At 46.1% G+C, this 17,080-nt stretch overlaps 1 protein-coding gene across 7 annotated transcripts in view; it reads left to right on the top strand.

The window, feature by feature from the left end:
• LOC8024749 (sialin) overlaps nucleotides 1–16,796 on the top strand; it is a 57,922-nt gene extending 41,126 nt beyond the window's left edge. For all 7 annotated transcript variants that reach the window (XM_040208270.3, XM_029969484.3, XM_040208274.3 and 4 more), the window contains exons 8-11: nucleotides 9,662–9,794; nucleotides 12,147–12,302; nucleotides 13,426–13,511; nucleotides 14,749–16,796. In XM_040208270.3, the coding sequence (XP_040064204.1) occupies nucleotides 9,662–9,794; nucleotides 12,147–12,302; nucleotides 13,426–13,511; nucleotides 14,749–14,946 (573 nt within the window). In that variant the 3' untranslated portion in view covers nucleotides 14,947–16,796. The remainder of the gene's footprint in view (nucleotides 1–9,661; nucleotides 9,795–12,146; nucleotides 12,303–13,425; nucleotides 13,512–14,748) is intronic.
• The last annotated feature ends 284 nt before the right edge of the window (nucleotides 16,797–17,080 follow it).

Below are 17,080 nucleotides of genomic sequence, written 5' to 3'. Positions count from 1 at the left end.
GTCGTGCAGGCAGACTAGTAAAAATACATAAAATGTCGGGCATTTCTTGTTTGTCTGCTGGCGTGAAATTTTTCAGCATTCACTCCACACCATCAAATTTCTCGTAATACGTTGGTAGCAGGTTGTGTTGCCCAAATTACATCGGTCGTCACGTTTTCAGTGTAGTAAAAAAATAAATACTTTAAATTAAAAAAAAAATCACGGTGGGGACCGAATTTGAGAATTCAACCACTTAGTGAATGAAAACTTATGTTGACGTATAATTTTGGTGATCTAGATTTCAGACGTGCCCATGGGTGGGTTGGTTGAGGCAAATTAGCGACCCTCAAAGAATTTCGTCGAAGATTCTCTTTAACAATGCGGCCGATACGTCTTAGCCAATGCGCGACGAGATCCCGTTTTGCTTTTCTACCGGTCACGGGACTACCGCGCCCCAAAAAAGTGGTCCCCCCATTTCCACCTGATGACGTCATATACGTGTCGCACTGCCGCCGGTCGCGATCCTGGCGGCGTCCCAGCAACTGTGGTGGAGTGGCAGACGCCAGTTCTGCTGCAGGTTACTCTCCGGTGTGACAGACCACGGAGGCTTCAGCAGTCTGCAGTTAGGACGCCTAAAGGCGCCTCCACGACAGCCACACTATACTTAGTTTCAGCTTCGGTCCGAGCGCGGCCGACGGGCCAATCACACGGCGAAAGAGGCACAACGTCATGGCGAGCTCCGTGCAGTTGATAGGACCAGCCGGCATTCGCCGTCTCTCTGTGCGTGCTCCTCCGCCGGCTAGTCCTATCAAGCGCAGAGAGCACGCCATGACGTTGCGCTTTTTAAGCTGTTTGATTGGCCTTTCGGTTCATAACATCGGCCGCGCTCGGACCTAAGGTGAATTGATAGCGAGTTTTAGTAGACCGTGTTTCCCGCTCCGCTAAGCCCCTCCGCTACCCGGAACTCTACAGCCAAGGCCATCGGCGCGCAGGCGCAGTGGCGGTTTCTTCGTAGCGGAGGGCTAGCGGAACGGGAAACACGGTCTACTAAAACTCCCTGATGTATAGGGAATTCGCTCGCGCTTTTTGTCGAAACTTCTAGCACCAACCGGCAGGGTCGCTACATCCGACAACTTGACAGGCCGGCTTGTGTGACGTCATTTGTTGCCATGTCGGGATTACTGTGGCAGGGATGGGGCGCTAAACATACCGGTGAAAGACCCGTTCCAGCCACCGCATCAGGGTAACGGTCCTACCGATTGGCCAGCAATCTTTTGGGGGACGTTGGCGTGCAAAGCGTATGGATTTGAGCTCGTGGGGTTTTCGCCACGCTCCTTTTGCTAGCCCGTGGTGGCATCTGTCTCTAGACATGTCAGTTGTGCGCCTTGCATTCGGATTAAACTGTCGTGAAAGACTTAACTTACGTGGTAATTAACTGTCGCCGTAAGCCTAAATTACAGCCGTTATGATAGTCGGGGGAAATAAGCTATTTATGATCATAAAGCACTTAAATGCAAAGGTGCAAGCGAGCTGGACGAGAATTACGAAAGTAATCCCCGGAGAAGGGGAACAAGAGGGACAAAGGACAAACACAAATCTCCAAGCACAGCTAGGTGACTGGTGCGCGACAAAAAAATCCGTCTGGTCCGGGTATCGAACCGGGGACCTCTCCATTTCCGGTGGAGCGCTATGCAAGCTGCGTCCGCAGTCTGAACGTGGCATCAGTCGTATCATCTTTATGTTCGTCGTTTTGATATATTTCTTCATAACAGAACAATAATGAATGTAGATGCCGGGGTATTTGGCGGGACAGAATAAAACAATAAGAGACTGTATATGTATGGTCGTTTAATATAAGACAGATAAGCGCTTGCTTCCTTCACTGAAACTGAAACCCAGGTGTAAGTTAAATATCGACCCTTTTTTTTTCTCTCTTTTTTAGAAAATCGGTTTGCAAATTTCCAAGAGCAGATATAATTTCTGGTATATCCTGAGGTAGTACCTAGAATATCTGGACTACGTTTCAGCGCCCACCTGGTTTAGCACAACAGACGTAGATAAATAAAACCAGAGAAAGAACAAAAAAAAAATAAACGGCGTTAGTTTCCTGCTGACGTTTTGTTTGTTATTCCGGCTGCGTCGCAGTTAACCTGTTCGCCAGATAACGTACATGTAGACGTTGCCAATATAAGCGCTTGCGGTGAAAACCGCGGGGCTTAATTATCGTCCACCTGTCAACGTGTAATACAGAAATTTCGGAACAACCTTGGACTTGTTTGTCGTTTAAACATTCGAAAAACAAATTTCAAAACGTTTTTGTTTGCTCGTTTGTTTTTTGCCACGTTTTTTTTTTTTTTTTTTTTTTTTTTTTTTCAAGAATGAAGACACACCGAAGATCAGAAATAGGCATAAAAAGAAAACACAAGAAGAGACGTTGTTTTATGTTTCTTTTTGTTTATGGATCTCGATTAAATCTCGCGTACGACACTGCAGCGCATTCCGGTGTGCAGGCTTGGCACTTGGAACGTTGCTAATATTGTTATAGCGACAATAAATTCTGTGTCTATATTCCAGTTCATGTATTCGTTACAAAAAAAAAATTAGTATACTATTAGAATGACGACTGCCAAAGGTGGTAGTTTGTTTAGTTCATTTACGAACAACATATGATCGCTTAGCGTTATTCTTCATATTGCTTAATATACACCTTTGCAAGTGGGATCCTGGCTTAACCTCGAACCGCGCGCCAAGGTGAGGCGGACCTACTCTCCAGCCAGGACGTTCGCTGGTTGTCGTACAATGTTGCCAAGCGTCTCTCGCCGAAGCGCACACCACTGAGCGCAGAAAGAAATTTAAAAAATAACTATAAAACGTACACGTGTCGTCTTCGACCGCGAAAGAGCACGGATAATTAAATAAAATGCCTAAACCGGTAACAAATAGAAACATTTCAAAAAAGATCTAAAGTCTTAAGGCGCTCTTCAGAATCCGCCACAAGTCGCATGGCCTTTCCCATACAAAAATGGTCTATGGTCGGCTATAGAAAATCCTTTGTATGGCCGGCTATAGCAAATTGGCCCAATTAGCTATAGCCGTTTCTATGGCTGTCTATAGCTTTCCCTATGGTCTCCCCTATAGTTGTCTATAGCTTTTTCAATGGAAATTTCGCTATCGAATTCGGTATGGTTTAGTCTATGGGTCTCTTTAGAAAGGATGCTATAGCCGCCTATGGCTTTTCTTTTGGTTTCTTTAGCCGCCTACAGCATTTTGTATGGTCTGCTATAGAGATCTCTATGGCTTACTCTATGGATCTTTTTAGACACCGTGCTATAGCTGCCTATGGCTTTTCCTACGGTTTCTTTAGCCGTCTATTGCCCTTTGTATGGTCCGCTATAGCTCATTCTATAGCTCGTCTTATGGTTCTCTATACCCATCGTGCTACAGCTGCCTATAGAATTTTCTATGGTTCCTTTAGCCGCCTATAGCATATTGTATGGTTTGCTATAGAGATTTCTATGGCTTACTCTATGGATCTTTTTAGACACCGTGCTATAGCTGCCTATGGCTTTTCCTACGGTTTCTTTAGCCGTCTATTGCCCTTTGTATGGTCCGCTATAGCTCATTCTATAGCTCGCCTTATGGTTCTCTATACCCATCGTGCTACAGCTTTCTATAGCATTTCATATGGTCCCTTTAGCCGCCTATAGCATATTGTATGGTTTGCTATAGAGATCTCTATGGCTCACTCTATGGATCTTTTTAGACACCGTGCTATAGCTGCCTGTGGCTTTTCCTATGGTTTCTTTAGCCGCCTATTGCTCTTTGTATGGTCCGCTATAGCTCATTCTAAAGTTCGTCTTATGGTTCTCTATACCCACCGTGCTACAGCTGCCTATAGAATTTTCCATGGTTCCTTTAGCCGCCTATAGCATCTTATATGGTGTGCTGTAGAAATCTCTATGCCTTACTCTATGGATCTTTTTAGACACCGTGCAATAGCTGCCTATGACTTTTTCTATGATTTCTTTATCTGCCTATTGCTCTCTGTATGGTTTGCTATAGCTTCTTCTATATCTCGTCTTATGAGTCTCTTTACCATCGTGCCATAGCTGCCTGTAGTTTTTCTTTTTACCGCAATCGTAAGAAATGTGAAACAAATTATTTGTTGTCACTGGACATCTTTAAAAAAAACCTTGTGAGACGTGCCGAACTTCATAGCCCCATCTAAAACAAAGAGCTAACATTTCAACAAAACAACAACAAAAAACAAATGCACTCACTCAGGTGTTTGCAAAAGCACAGGTAAACAGACACAAGGTATTGTTTTCAAATCTCCTAGAAGTTTATTACACACAGCCCATTCTGTAGACAAGCACACACTAAGCAATCTCTACTATGTGAAGAGGTACTACTGAGCTGTTATACAACTGAGAATATTGTAAAGCAAACAAGAACCAAAGGCAATTCCTGGGTAATGTCTAGTCCCCCGGCAGCCGGCCGAATTCCCCCCCCCCCCCCCCCCTTTCCCCCCGAAATTCTAATGCCAGTCGCCACTCATTGGCGATGCAATCAGTTTATCAAAAGACGTTTCATCGAGATCGTTTCATCAACACGTGACGTTTATAAACAACTCAAAATATGTTTTTTTTTTGTTTTTTTTGTAATGATTTGCCAAGAAGTGGCGTGAACGGGTGGGCTGAGTCGGTGAGCACGCGCCTCAGGAATACAGGCGCGACGAAATGTCCCTGCAGCGTGCAATTCGCGTAACGAGTGCCGACTAAACGTGTGTCCATGAAGCGTCTATCCACGAAAAGGTGTCCATGAAACGTCTTTTCACAAAACGCAGAGAGAATAGAATGTCAGTATTCTAACTACAATTTTCACATGATTTCAGAGAGCTAATGGCAGGCGACTGCGGTAGAATTACGGGGAAGTTATTCTCCCAGCTGTCAGAAGATAGGCACTGCCAGGAGATAGACACTACAGAACGGTCAATTGTCGCCGAGTAGGTTGCAGCGCACTTACGTTCAAAATACCGGACTTGAAAGATGTAATGCGAAATATACGTCGACACGGGCACTGCAGACCAACCACTCAAACACAAAACCGAGAAGGAAGGGATCCGTGAAGATTCACCACGATGTAGCACAAGCTGTCATTTGCCGAACCGAACACTGAACGCATCACAAGAATGTCTTGGGCTTCTTTGAAGAAATCGCTTGTTGCCGACATACGGGTAGGACTTTTCGATCGGGATACCTTTTAACATAGAAGCGAAATCCACAGCAGCCCCGCGGACCGCACGACACGCGAAACTAGGTCCGCAAGCAGCCTCATTCCGGGATTGGCAGCGGCTATTACGTCATCCGTCAAACCACGTGATCACGCTCCTTCCGTTACATGCGCACAGAGAGCAGAGTGAAGCAATAGAAAGTCTACGGTTGATTGGTTTGCCGAGTACGCACCTTCTGCAATGCTTTTAGCTTAGGGAGAGAGAGAAAACAGAAAAATTGAAAAGCAGAGCTCCTTCAAGGCCAGAACGGGGGTGCGATCACAAAGACTAATCCTCAGGGGCATACCAACAATGAACACAGCGAGAGAATGTGTCACTTATATCCTGTTGACAGTTCGAGCCAAGGTTGATAGTGCAGTGGATGCTATGTGTGGCCTTGGGCTTAAGGCAGGTGCCGTGTCCAGCGTTATCACCAGCTTCGAGACAGTTGTCACGGGACCCTAACCGGAGACATGATTGGCCTCAAACACGCATAGCGTCTACTCTGCTGTCACTACCGAGTGAACAGGACAGCTCCATGAAGGCCCCCCAGCTTTTGGACTTCTTTCTAAAGCTGCACTTCCCAGAAGTGACCCAAAACGAGGCATGTTTGAAGATATCATATTTTACGCCTTTTAGCCCACATGCTAATTCATAATGAATAATTAATGGCGAATACTTTCTCTTTGCGCAGGATGTCCACAAACAAATAAATAAATAAATATATATATATATATATATATATATATTTTTTTTTTTTTTTTTTTTTTTTTTTTACCAAGCACTTTTGAATTATGTGTACACTGTTAGGTTCGCATTTTTAAACGTCAATTTTGGGAATCTTTGCATCGTAGTGGCATCTATGATTGAGTGGTTTAAGAAATTTGTGCCGTAATACGTTTTTCATCCGTGAGTTCAGTCTATATCACTGCCATCAATTACAATCTCTGAGCACCATGATGACTCATGGTGGGGATGTGTGCTCCAAGAAGCTCCAATGAGTTTAATGTCTCATAATTTAAAGAAAAAGAAGAAAAATTAGCCACAGCGCTTGCTGATTTGTTGAATTCGCAGAACAGAAAGATAATAGGACGCACCTAGGGTAGCGCGTGCCTAATGATATTAATTTTTTTCTTTCGGCTGTTATTTTTGTATATTTCGCCGTTCTCGACATGGGCGTTGACAGACATTGCACCGCTGCTTACGCCCCTGCCAGGGTAAGCTGTTTTGTTGTCACGACACTCTATCGCGCTATAGGCGCGTCGATTTAACGCTCATGAAGTCTCGGGAGAACTGTGAATTGCTTAGTCAGAGCAACGACGCAGCAATCGCGAAATGAGAGACGACTGCGTGGGACTCTCGAGCGTGGGATTCTCGAGCATCGTTAACTTCCTGATGATGCAGGGCGCTGCTTTGTCGTTGAGATTCTTTGTCCTGCGAACGCCGGCGAAAACGTTCCAGTGCTCGGCGTACCCTAGGCAGCAGCGCCTATCAGCGACCGCCCGCGCAGCATCGCAACCTTTCTGGAGCCTACTGGCAGTCTGCGAGCGCTGACGATTTATCGTTGCAACTTGAATGGAAGCATTTTATGAACTCCTGCGGTGAACATGAAACACCCCGAACATGAACTCCCGCGAACATAGTCCCCGCGACGGCGAACCGCCGGCGCTCGCAGACGGAGGGTTCCGATGCTGTGCGAACGGTTGTTGGAGGACGCTGCGTAGGGTATACGCCGGGCGCTAGAACGGCTTCGAAGCCATTCGAAGGGCAAAGGATTCGCGACGACCAAGTAGTGTCTTGCATTTTCAGTAAGCTAACGGGGCTCGAGAGTCCCAAGCTTACATTTCCACAGAGCGAGCGCGGCCGGCCAGATCGAGGCGCAGTCACCACTCGCGTCGCGATTGCTACGTCGTTGCTCTGCCTACACCGATGACATGTGCACCGGCATTCGAAACCGCCCTCTCGAGACTTTATACGAGTCCAATAGACGGCTTTATAGCGCGATAAACCGTCGTGACAAGAGTAAAGCTCACCTCTGTAGTGGCGTAAGCAGCGTTCTTGACGCCGCGTCGAGAACGACGAAATATACACAAAAAAAAAAAAAACATTAAATATATTTAACACAGCAGGCAGAAAGAAATACAAACATGGCAGGGACACGGACAACGTAGAAGGCGCGCTACGAAATACATATACTTACAAAATACACTGGAAACGACAGATAATTAGAGCTAAAAAACGGAAGATTGAGATGACGTCAACGCCGAAATAAGGCAATGCGCAGGGAAAGCAGCCGGCAAAACTGCAATAGCCCTATAGGCAGCTATGGACGCTTTTGTAATCGCGGGCGTATAACCTGTTAACCTGGCATGCGCCCCGATCGAGCGCATGAATGACTCTCTTCCACTTTCGTACACCTGCAGTAAAAAAAAAAAAAAAAAAAAAAAAAAAAGAGAGGGTCGCGGGCTTATAGCCTAAGCAAACCAGTGAGCCGACTGAAAAAATTGGATGGTCGCGAGTCTATAGCTCGGGAGACATACATCCCTCTATAGCCGGCTAAAGTACATTGTAAGGTCGGAGGCTATAGCATTGGTGACATAGAACACTTTTGAGTCGGCTAAAGAAAATTCAATGGTCGCGATTCTATAGATTTAGGGACATACACCACTCTATAGTCGGCTAAAGCACATTGAATGGTCGGAGGCCTATAGCTTTGGTGACATAAAACGCTATAAAGACGGCTAAAGAAAGTTCGATGGTCGCGAGTCTATAGATTTAAGGACATACACCACTCTATAGCCGGCTAAAGAACATTGAAAGGTCAAAGGCCTATAGCTTTGGTGACATAAAACGCTATAGAGTAGGCTAAAGAAAATTCAATGGTCGCGATTCTATAGATTTAGGGACATACACCACTCTATAGCCGACTAAAGCACATTCAATAGTCGCGAATCTATAGCATCAAGGACATACATATTTCTATAGCTCGCTAAAGAATATTGAATAGTCGCGAGTCTATAACTGCGTAGTCATAAATTATTCTATAGCCAGGTATAGAAATCGGAATGGTCGAGATTCTAAAGCTTTGAAGACATACATTTTCCTATAGGTGGCTATAGCGTGTTTTATGGTTTCTAATGGCTGACCATAGAGGGCCATAGAAGGTGATAGCTCACCATAGGATTTTCTATAGACGTCCATAGATCATTTTTGTATGGGTTGCATCAACGATGGCTGCGCTCGAGGCAGCTCTGGCTTCCACAACATGCGGGAACAGAGGCTGCGATCGTTATAGAGTCAGCTCCAACCCTTAAAGATGCCCCGTCCTACAATATGTGACGCTACGATTCTGTGTGGATACCTCCTCCTGCGTTCCGAGACAGTAGGTGTGCCGCTAACGTTAGCCATCGGCGATGCAGCAAACGGCACCATCTTGTCATCGCGCACCCCACTGACGTGCCCCTGGCGCACCCCAGCATGGCGGAAACGGTACGGGGCGCCAGCATCGCTCAAAATGGCAGCGCACAGGAGCCTTTCTTGCAAACGTGTATATAAACACTCCGTGATCTTTCACTTCAACGTCATTTGCGCCTACTGTAGGGGTTTTAACTTCCTTAAAACATCGCTCTGCAACAGTTTCAGAATTTAGTTTCCTTCTAATTGCTGAAAACTTCAGCCACACTATTCAAGACCACACGAATGTAAAAAATATATATATATATGGCGTTGGTACAGTTACAGAATTGAAGAAAGAATCGAAAATAATTACGTCTATCAAAACGTGTTTTGTATGTTTCCGATTACAAAAAGAAAAAAAAGAGGAACCTTTCCCGCACTTTGTTTAATGAAACACTGCAATAACTCGTATCCATCGAAATGTCACAACCTTCACCAACGACGTCAGTCGACTAGTAGTGCTGCCTTCGCACTGAAAATACACAACACAAAACGCAGTCTGAAGACAACATAGAGTGTTAGGGAACCGATTTTGCACATCCGATATGGTACGATGGGCCCTCCGTTATGAACTGTGCATACGCGAGTCTTCGGTGGTAGGGTACCGCATGCACAGTTCGTACCGGAGGGCCCATCGTATACCGTATAGATGTGCATACACGGTTCCCTAAAGCTGTCTGCTGTCTGACGCGCGTTTCTTCCCTGTATGGCGGTCCTGTAACATCGATTATACAGGAACTGTCTGAGGACAAATGTTCGAAGCATTGAAATAGTATCTGAAACGAACCTACTTCGAACATATGCTCGAGTTGTGTTCGCAGGTAATGCCGCCATCATTTCTGAAGAGAACACCGTACCTTTTGGGCGGTGTATGAACAAGGTTACCGAGACCTTAGTCATGCACTGCGTTCCTTTCGAGAAGTGAATTAACGAGCCACTCGTTATGTCCCGCAGAACGGGCTGCTGTCTTCGCTGCCCTACCTGCTCACCACAATCACAAGCTGCTTGGCCAGCGTTTACGCCGACGTCTTGCGGAAGCGCAACATCATGAGCACCAGCGCCATTCGCAAGCTGTTCAACACGGCCGGTGAGAAAACGCGGGTTCTAACGAGCGATCTAATATACAGGGTGATTCAAGGAGAGGCCAGGCTCTTTAAATCGACCGCAAAATTCGGTTTCTTAACCAATCGCGCTACGACTTTGTGCAGCGTTGCCCACAGATGGTGCTTTTTTTTTTTTTTTTTTTTTGTAAATATTGCAAAGAGCGAATTTACCCGAGGAAAAAGTAAAGAAAGAAAAAGGCCTCCTATGGAAACGCAGCGACGCCACCGGTCTTCAAACAACACGGCGCCGTTTCGCACGGGAGATAAGAGATTGCGCAACGAACGCCCCCAACGAACGAGCATACGGCGCCGAGAGCCGGCGTCTTTAGCAGACGATCTTTTCGACTCAAAAGCGGCGCACGTTCCGCAGGCGGCGACAGTCGCAGAAACAAAAACAGGCGCGGTAACAAGGAACTGCAGTTCTTTGTCTGCTAAAGACGCCGGCTCTCGGCGTCGTATGCTCGCTCGTTGGCGGCAGTTGGCGTCGCGACCGCTTGCGCCATCTCTTGTCTCCCGTGCGAAACGGCGCCGTGTTGTTTCAAGACCGGTGGCTTTGCTGCGTTTCCATAGGAACTAAGCCTTTTTATTTCTTTACTTTTTCCTCAGGTAAGTTTGCTCTTTGCAAATTTCACAAAAAAAAAAAGCACCATCTGTGGGCAAGGTTGCACAAAGTCGTAGCGCGATAGGTTAAGAAACCGAATTTTGCGGCCGATTTAAGGAGCCTGGCCTCTCCTTGAATCACAATGTAGACCCTTTTTAGGGCAAATGCCACCAGGTGGTGCTCCAGTCTTTGACGTCCCAGAGAACTTCCGGTTTATATATAAAAGAATGAACAAGGGCCACCTAGCCACGCTGCTTGAAATGTAGATGAAGCGTTGAACCACCGATTCTCCAGCTGAACGCCAAAAGAACGAATTCGGAATGCGAGATCTGTTAAAACGTTTCGAGTATTCTTGTAAACCAACTTGCCTCCTCCAAGAAGTAATATCGTACAGCCGAAGGCTCTCGTTAAATATCCAGCTTTGTTGTCCGTGTAGCATTTACGCTTTCTAGCACTGATGACATAAGCAAGCTCAACAGGCTCGCAAGACGGTGCGACTGGAAGTCGCTTGGGACACAAGCGGTACTTCAAATTTGTAAACAGCAAAAGGGTCTATAAAGTTTGTGTGCCCCTTGCGCACCACGTGCGTTTGTTTACCCCCCCCCCCTCCCCCCCCCCCCCCCCCCCCCCCTTCCTCCCAAGTACGCCCGCGTGCCTCTGATTGGTGTGGCCCTCCTTGCATTCCGATGCACCAAAGGGGGTTGTTAGAGCACTTGCTCGCAGATTTTAAAATGGCCTTCAGATCTGAACGCCTTCGAAAGTTCAGTGCGCACTCCTGTTCCACGAACACTTGAAAGGGCTTCGGAACGACCTAATACTGATTCGTCGATTAGTTAAAGAATCGGCTAATCAGATGGCTATCTTGACCATGTCCATGCCCATGTGCGTGCGCTGGTACCCTGATTCTTCAAGGGATTTTGTTCTCAAGACATGATACATTTCCTGTCACTGCGATTGCTAGCGAAACAAGTGATCACGTGTATCGTGACAGATTGCATCGCAGAAAAACTCTATTCCGCGATACTCTTGCGTGTGCCGCAATTTTGTACTGAGTGTGGGGCAATTGCGGGTACGATTGCCGACCATTAAGCTCCGTTCACACACTTGCAACCGAGTAGGACTAAGAGAGACGAGACCGGTTTTAATGCCTCTTGCAACGGCGTAGGACCTGCTCCGCAGCAGCGCATCTGGTCCTGCGCAGTCGGAAGAGGATTAAAAACCGAGCTTGTCTCTCTCCGTCCTATTCGGTTGCAAGTGCGTGAACGGCGCCTTACAAATCGAAAATGCGACTTCATAAGCTTCTGACACAGCATGAAAAAACTGAGGCATTTTTGTTTTGCCTTGTGGTGAACTTTTTTCAACTTTTCTGAGGTACGGAAAAGGGTTTCCTGTGGAGTACCAAACAACTGGCAATAACTGTTTTAAGCAGCATTACGAATGAAGTGTCGTCACTTAGAAGCGTATACCATGTGGACTGACACTAACCCAGCATGATAAGTGTGGGGGGTGCGTCTGAAAATACAAAGTTTTAGAATAGGGGCCTCGAGGAGCTTGAGTGTTGCACTGAGCACGCGCATAACTTGTGCGCCTGCGCAGTGCGATTACCCATACTCCTCAGGGGACCCAAGAGCATCGGGGCCACATGTTCTAAAGCTCTCTAACAACCTACGCGTACGCGGGCTTAATACTGGGTTGCGAACTTGCGATGAACTGAAGACGAACGACCTCCTTCCAGCGGCCGTGATTCCCGCTGCTCTTCTGATCGGCATGCCCTTCGCCGGCTGCGACCGCGTCTGGTCCGTAGCCCTTCTCAGCTTGGCCGGGGCCGCGCTCGGGGTCCGTGAAGTGGGCTTCATGGTCACCCACATCGACATGTCACCCGATTTCGCCGGTAAGTATCGGCGTCACTTGAGCCGTCCTTTTTGATCGATGCGCTTCCGCTTGTTCCTCCTGGGACAGTCGCCATCTGTGTGCATTGGCCCTTGAGCGAATCAGAGGGCGAAACGAGGCTACTCAGATGTGTGCCGCAAACAGGCGGCTGACTTCCCCTATTGTAGCAACTTTTTTTCTCGTCCGAGTGTTGCTAAGTGTGGTCGCCGAGGGGACAGTTACCACAGGGATGGTTCAAGTGACGCACGAGCATCATAGGAATTTCAATGTGGGTGACTATGCGACGAAGAATACGCTGCTCGCGTGTGTTATATGACGTTATTGAACGTGATTGAAAAAGAAAAAAAAACGCGAGTAGCGTATATTGTTTCATGTGAGGCACCAACATATTTAAAACGATAGGGGTCCATTTTTGGGATACACTGGCGTTACTTGAGTCATCCCCTTGGCTATGTTACTCTACTTATATTGGTAAACGGAAATGTGTGAACGTTTTTGTGATTTATTGCTCATATACTCCGAGGTTTGGAGATATAAGAGAAAAAAAAAAGGTGACAAAAGTGAGGTCACATACTGAAACTAGTTTTTTGTTGTTTTTATTGTTTGTTTGTTTTTTTGTGTAAAATTTGAGACTCAGATAATTTATAGGAGGAACGTATACGCCCACAGATGCTTTCTTTAATGGTCGAAATGTTTTTATTTCATTTCAGTTAATAGTTGCTTGCTTATATATTCAGACAAAAAGCTTGTGAATATTATAAGACAGATCCTTCCAAACTAAAGTCTAGACTTTTTTTTTTCCGAAGCAGTAGTTATTAAGCATTTATGCGAAGACGGAGGATACGAATATTGCTACGATTATCACGGGTCGTTACACATGTCTTCTTTTGAAATCAATGTCTTTCAGTGTATTCTGGCGTCCAGCATTAAATTTTCAAAGCAGGCTTACTCCACTATTCGTGAGCGATCGAAAGGTCCTTTGCTTGTTTTTCCGAACTTCATTCGTCGATAAAAAACACAGTTTTGTTCGACCGTAAGCAGAGACGACGACGACGGCGGCCTCTCTACGATAATGCATTTCGGCGTTTTGCCCGCCTTCTAATGCGAGCAAACTCTTTTTCCAGGTACTCTGCTCGGGGTGACGAACACGATCGGCAATCTGCCCGGGTTTCTGATGCCCTACGTTGCGGGCGTCCTCACCCAGGAAGAGGTGCGTGACGGTATACCGCTGACGAAGTTTGAATGTTTTTTTTGTTTTTTTTTGACGTCGTCCCCTTATGACGCAGACCCCCATGACGCAGCAAATTTTGCCCCGCAGCGTTCTCTCGGCGCGTTAAGTGAGAAGAGCGGCTGCTATTGGGTGCTGCGCGCAGAGCAAACCTATGCCGCCTGGCAAAGTTCGTCCGTTTTTTGTCGTCGCGTATTCGCCCCACGGAGTCCATTCCTTGAGACGCAATCAAACCGCTCGTATACATCATACAAAGGACATGATGTAACCTGCAGACACGATGGCAGACTTATGTGCATCTTCGAAGCACGTCGGCTGCATACATATGTGTGCTTCGCACATGTCTGCAAAACGGTTTTCAGTTTTATGGGTGATATGACATAATCTTCATGCAAGGAAGAAACGTGCATCGGACAGGTGTCTGCTGCAGGCTGTCGTTTGCACGATGTCAGTATGACCGCGGCTTTAGAGATCGATATTGTAGCCTGCGTGAATATTCGGTTTGTATAGTGACTATCATAATCAGTGACAGGTTAAGATCTCGGTCGATGTTCGGTCTCCAGCGCTAGCCATGGAGGAAAGCAACGATCGCGCCTGCTGAAGGTTGGGCCCTCTATCGGGCTCCTAACCTGTCACCGACTTTAATCACGTAATAGAAGCACGTGGATCACTCTGATGAACATTCATTTAGACTGGCCATTATTGTCGACACCACTGCGATTGTAGGCAGCGTCAGCAGTATCGTCGACGTTGCCACTCCGGCTGCCTTTGCACTGGTCCTTACCATGATAATCGTCGTCATCACAACGAACATCATTATAATAATCGACGCCAGCATCAGCGATCGTCGCTCTACGGTGTGCAAGTTGGCGTGCTCTTTACGCATCTCGTGCGTTTGTCTACTCTCCGGATGTGCGCGCGTGCTTTTGTCCCCCCCCCCCCCCCCGCTCCCCCCCCCCCCCCCCTGGGCCTCAGCCGATGACGTCGCACACTTGGTGTTCTCTTCACCGTGCTTTCCTTGCGTTCCAATGATGCAAAATACGCTTTTTCGGACACTTGCTACTTGCATTACTATGTCACGAGATCGTTTTCCGGGCGTCATCGGCGTAATTCGTAGCAGTTATGTTGACGACTCAAGTGAGATAGTGAGTTAACGAATTCTAGTAACTAACGGAGTCAGAGTCACCTTCTGAGCCTGAAGCACGTGGATTCGTTTCAGAACTCCATCCGGACGTGGAGCTACTTCTACTACATCGCATGCGCAGTCGGCGTATTTTGCGCTGCGGCGTTCGTAATCTTCGGCACCGCCGAGCTGCAGCCTTGGGGATCCACTCCCGGGGAAAAAGAGGAAAAGAAGCCAGCAACTCCAGAAGAGAAGCGCAAGTCCTTCGACGACGTGCGCGTGTCCCGGCTCTAAACGGATGTCGCGCGCACTCGGCTGTATAGATCAACCAACGTTGGTATTGATAGCAGCACCCATAGTTTCTGGCAGGGTGAGAACGGCAGAGAGGTTGTTTAGTTGTCCCGCCAAAGTGTTATTATCAAAGTGTCACCTTTGTTGACACTTGGGCGCCTCGCGAGCCTCGAGCGTGGACGCGCAGCCGAAGCACGACGGAAAGCAACGACCGCGAGCTGAACGCCGGGCATTCGAAGGAGACGACGCCCCGTCTTTCTTACCCTGGCAGTGGACGAAGACCGCTAGACCGGTTTTTGGCGGTTACATTCCCAAAGAATACGTCTGAGTTGAGCATGTGTAGGCTTCGCCGAAACAACGAATGGGAAGAAAGCTCAGCAGCTTAGAAATCTTGCGTTGTGCTTGCCTTCCCTCTAGCATCGCACGAAAAGGATACTTCTGAGGGGACAGCAAACTCTTTTTCTAATAATCCTTACGATAAGTTACGATAAGAACGTTTAGGGAACCGTTTAGTAAGCTGTCGATGGCGTTCCATCACTACCCTTCTCAGTCTTGAAGGAAAGATTTGAAAAAGAAATGGTGTCTGCTCGACGTAAGGAGATTAACTGTCTGCTAAGCTTATCCCAAAAGTCTCGAAAATGATTTAAATATCATTTTACGCGGCGATATAGTGCATCGTCCTTAACTTTCGATAGCGCTTTGTCTTTAATATCTACGAAGCATTAAAAAGAACAAGAAAGCATTGTAAGCTTCGTCTCATCAGTGCTCACGATCAGATAATTCTTGAGCCTTAAAAGCTGCGCCTGAGGTTTCATACAAAAGTAGCTATCGCAGATGTGTTTTGAATCTTTTTAGAAATGTCGGTATTTATGTTTCGAATTTGCCCAAATAGGTTTTATTTTCCCGACCACACGCAAGGGACAGCGGAACGGTAACTTGTAACGTTTACTTGTTTCAGTGACTATCTTCTGTGTCATTGTGCAGATTGTGTAGCAAATATTTGTGTGGGCGTTCGGACAACTTTACATTGGTTTTTGGAAAGAATTATACCGAGACCCTGGTAGGGGACACTGATGTCAAAAAATGCAAATCAAAGTCTAAATGTGTTCTGCTTGTTCAAATTGTCACCCGATCTCAGTTTCACAAATTTGAGTATCACGGATTCATAAGTTCCTGTGCACAAATTAACCTCATACCCAGATCAATGAACTTAACAGAATGAATGATTACAGGTTTCTTTTGTAATATGTATCACATTGTGCAGTTAACTCTTCGATATCTATACCATTTATCAGTGTAGTACAGATATTATAGCATGTATTAGGCTATTATTTTTGGGTAAAAGTTTACGGTCACCTGCAAGTGTCCGTAGTGTCAGTACCGACACCTGTAAGTGTAAGTGTTTAGACTGCGAAAGAAGAAGGCTTGGGTTGTTCTAGTAAGCATCTTGTTGGCTAGGAGTTGAGCCGGAAGCCAGACTTGTTACTTCGGGATATACATTTATGCTTTTAGAATTTCGTCGTGTTTTGTGATAAGGTTGCTCTGCTGACCAATCATCGTGTACAGATATGTTCGCGTGGGACAAGTATACACAGCCCATGACATTGTACATACGCGTAGATGTATATTTTCTTATTTCGAATATTTTTCCAACGCTTGTACAATTCGCTTGTCATTTCAATTTTTGCTGAGTGTTTAGATACGTTGTCCGTAATGTTCGTAGGGAGATGTTACGATGTGGTTAGATATATTGGTAATATATTGTTGTTAAATATTATAACAAATTTATCTATCGGCTCCAATGTTGTTTTCTTGAGTACATACCTAAAATAAAATAATTTTTTTGTTGACCTTCTACTTTATTTTGTTGCGCGTAGTCTACACGAAGACATGTCGATGATTCACTGAAAGCGTGAAAACATTATTACTTAGAAGTAATGAGTAGTAAGTAGTCGTCTCTGAGCTTTATATTAAGCGTTAACGACTGTAGTAAGATGATTCGGAGCTCGATCGCGCTTCGAACCGTATGTTCCATAATGGCAGCAACAACTTCAGTTACCGGCATTGTTCTGCAAAAGCACAATCTGCTACAACTTTCAAATGGCACGTAGCATAGTCTTTTATAAAAAGTTTTATT

Source organism: Ixodes scapularis, unplaced genomic scaffold, assembly GCF_016920785.2.
Source record: "Ixodes scapularis isolate PalLabHiFi unplaced genomic scaffold, ASM1692078v2 PGA_scaffold7__128_contigs__length_106722199, whole genome shotgun sequence".
NCBI lineage: Eukaryota > Metazoa > Arthropoda > Arachnida > Ixodida > Ixodidae > Ixodes > Ixodes scapularis.
Note: the sequence above shows the minus strand (reverse complement) of the source record. Positions and strands in the feature narration are given on the sequence as shown.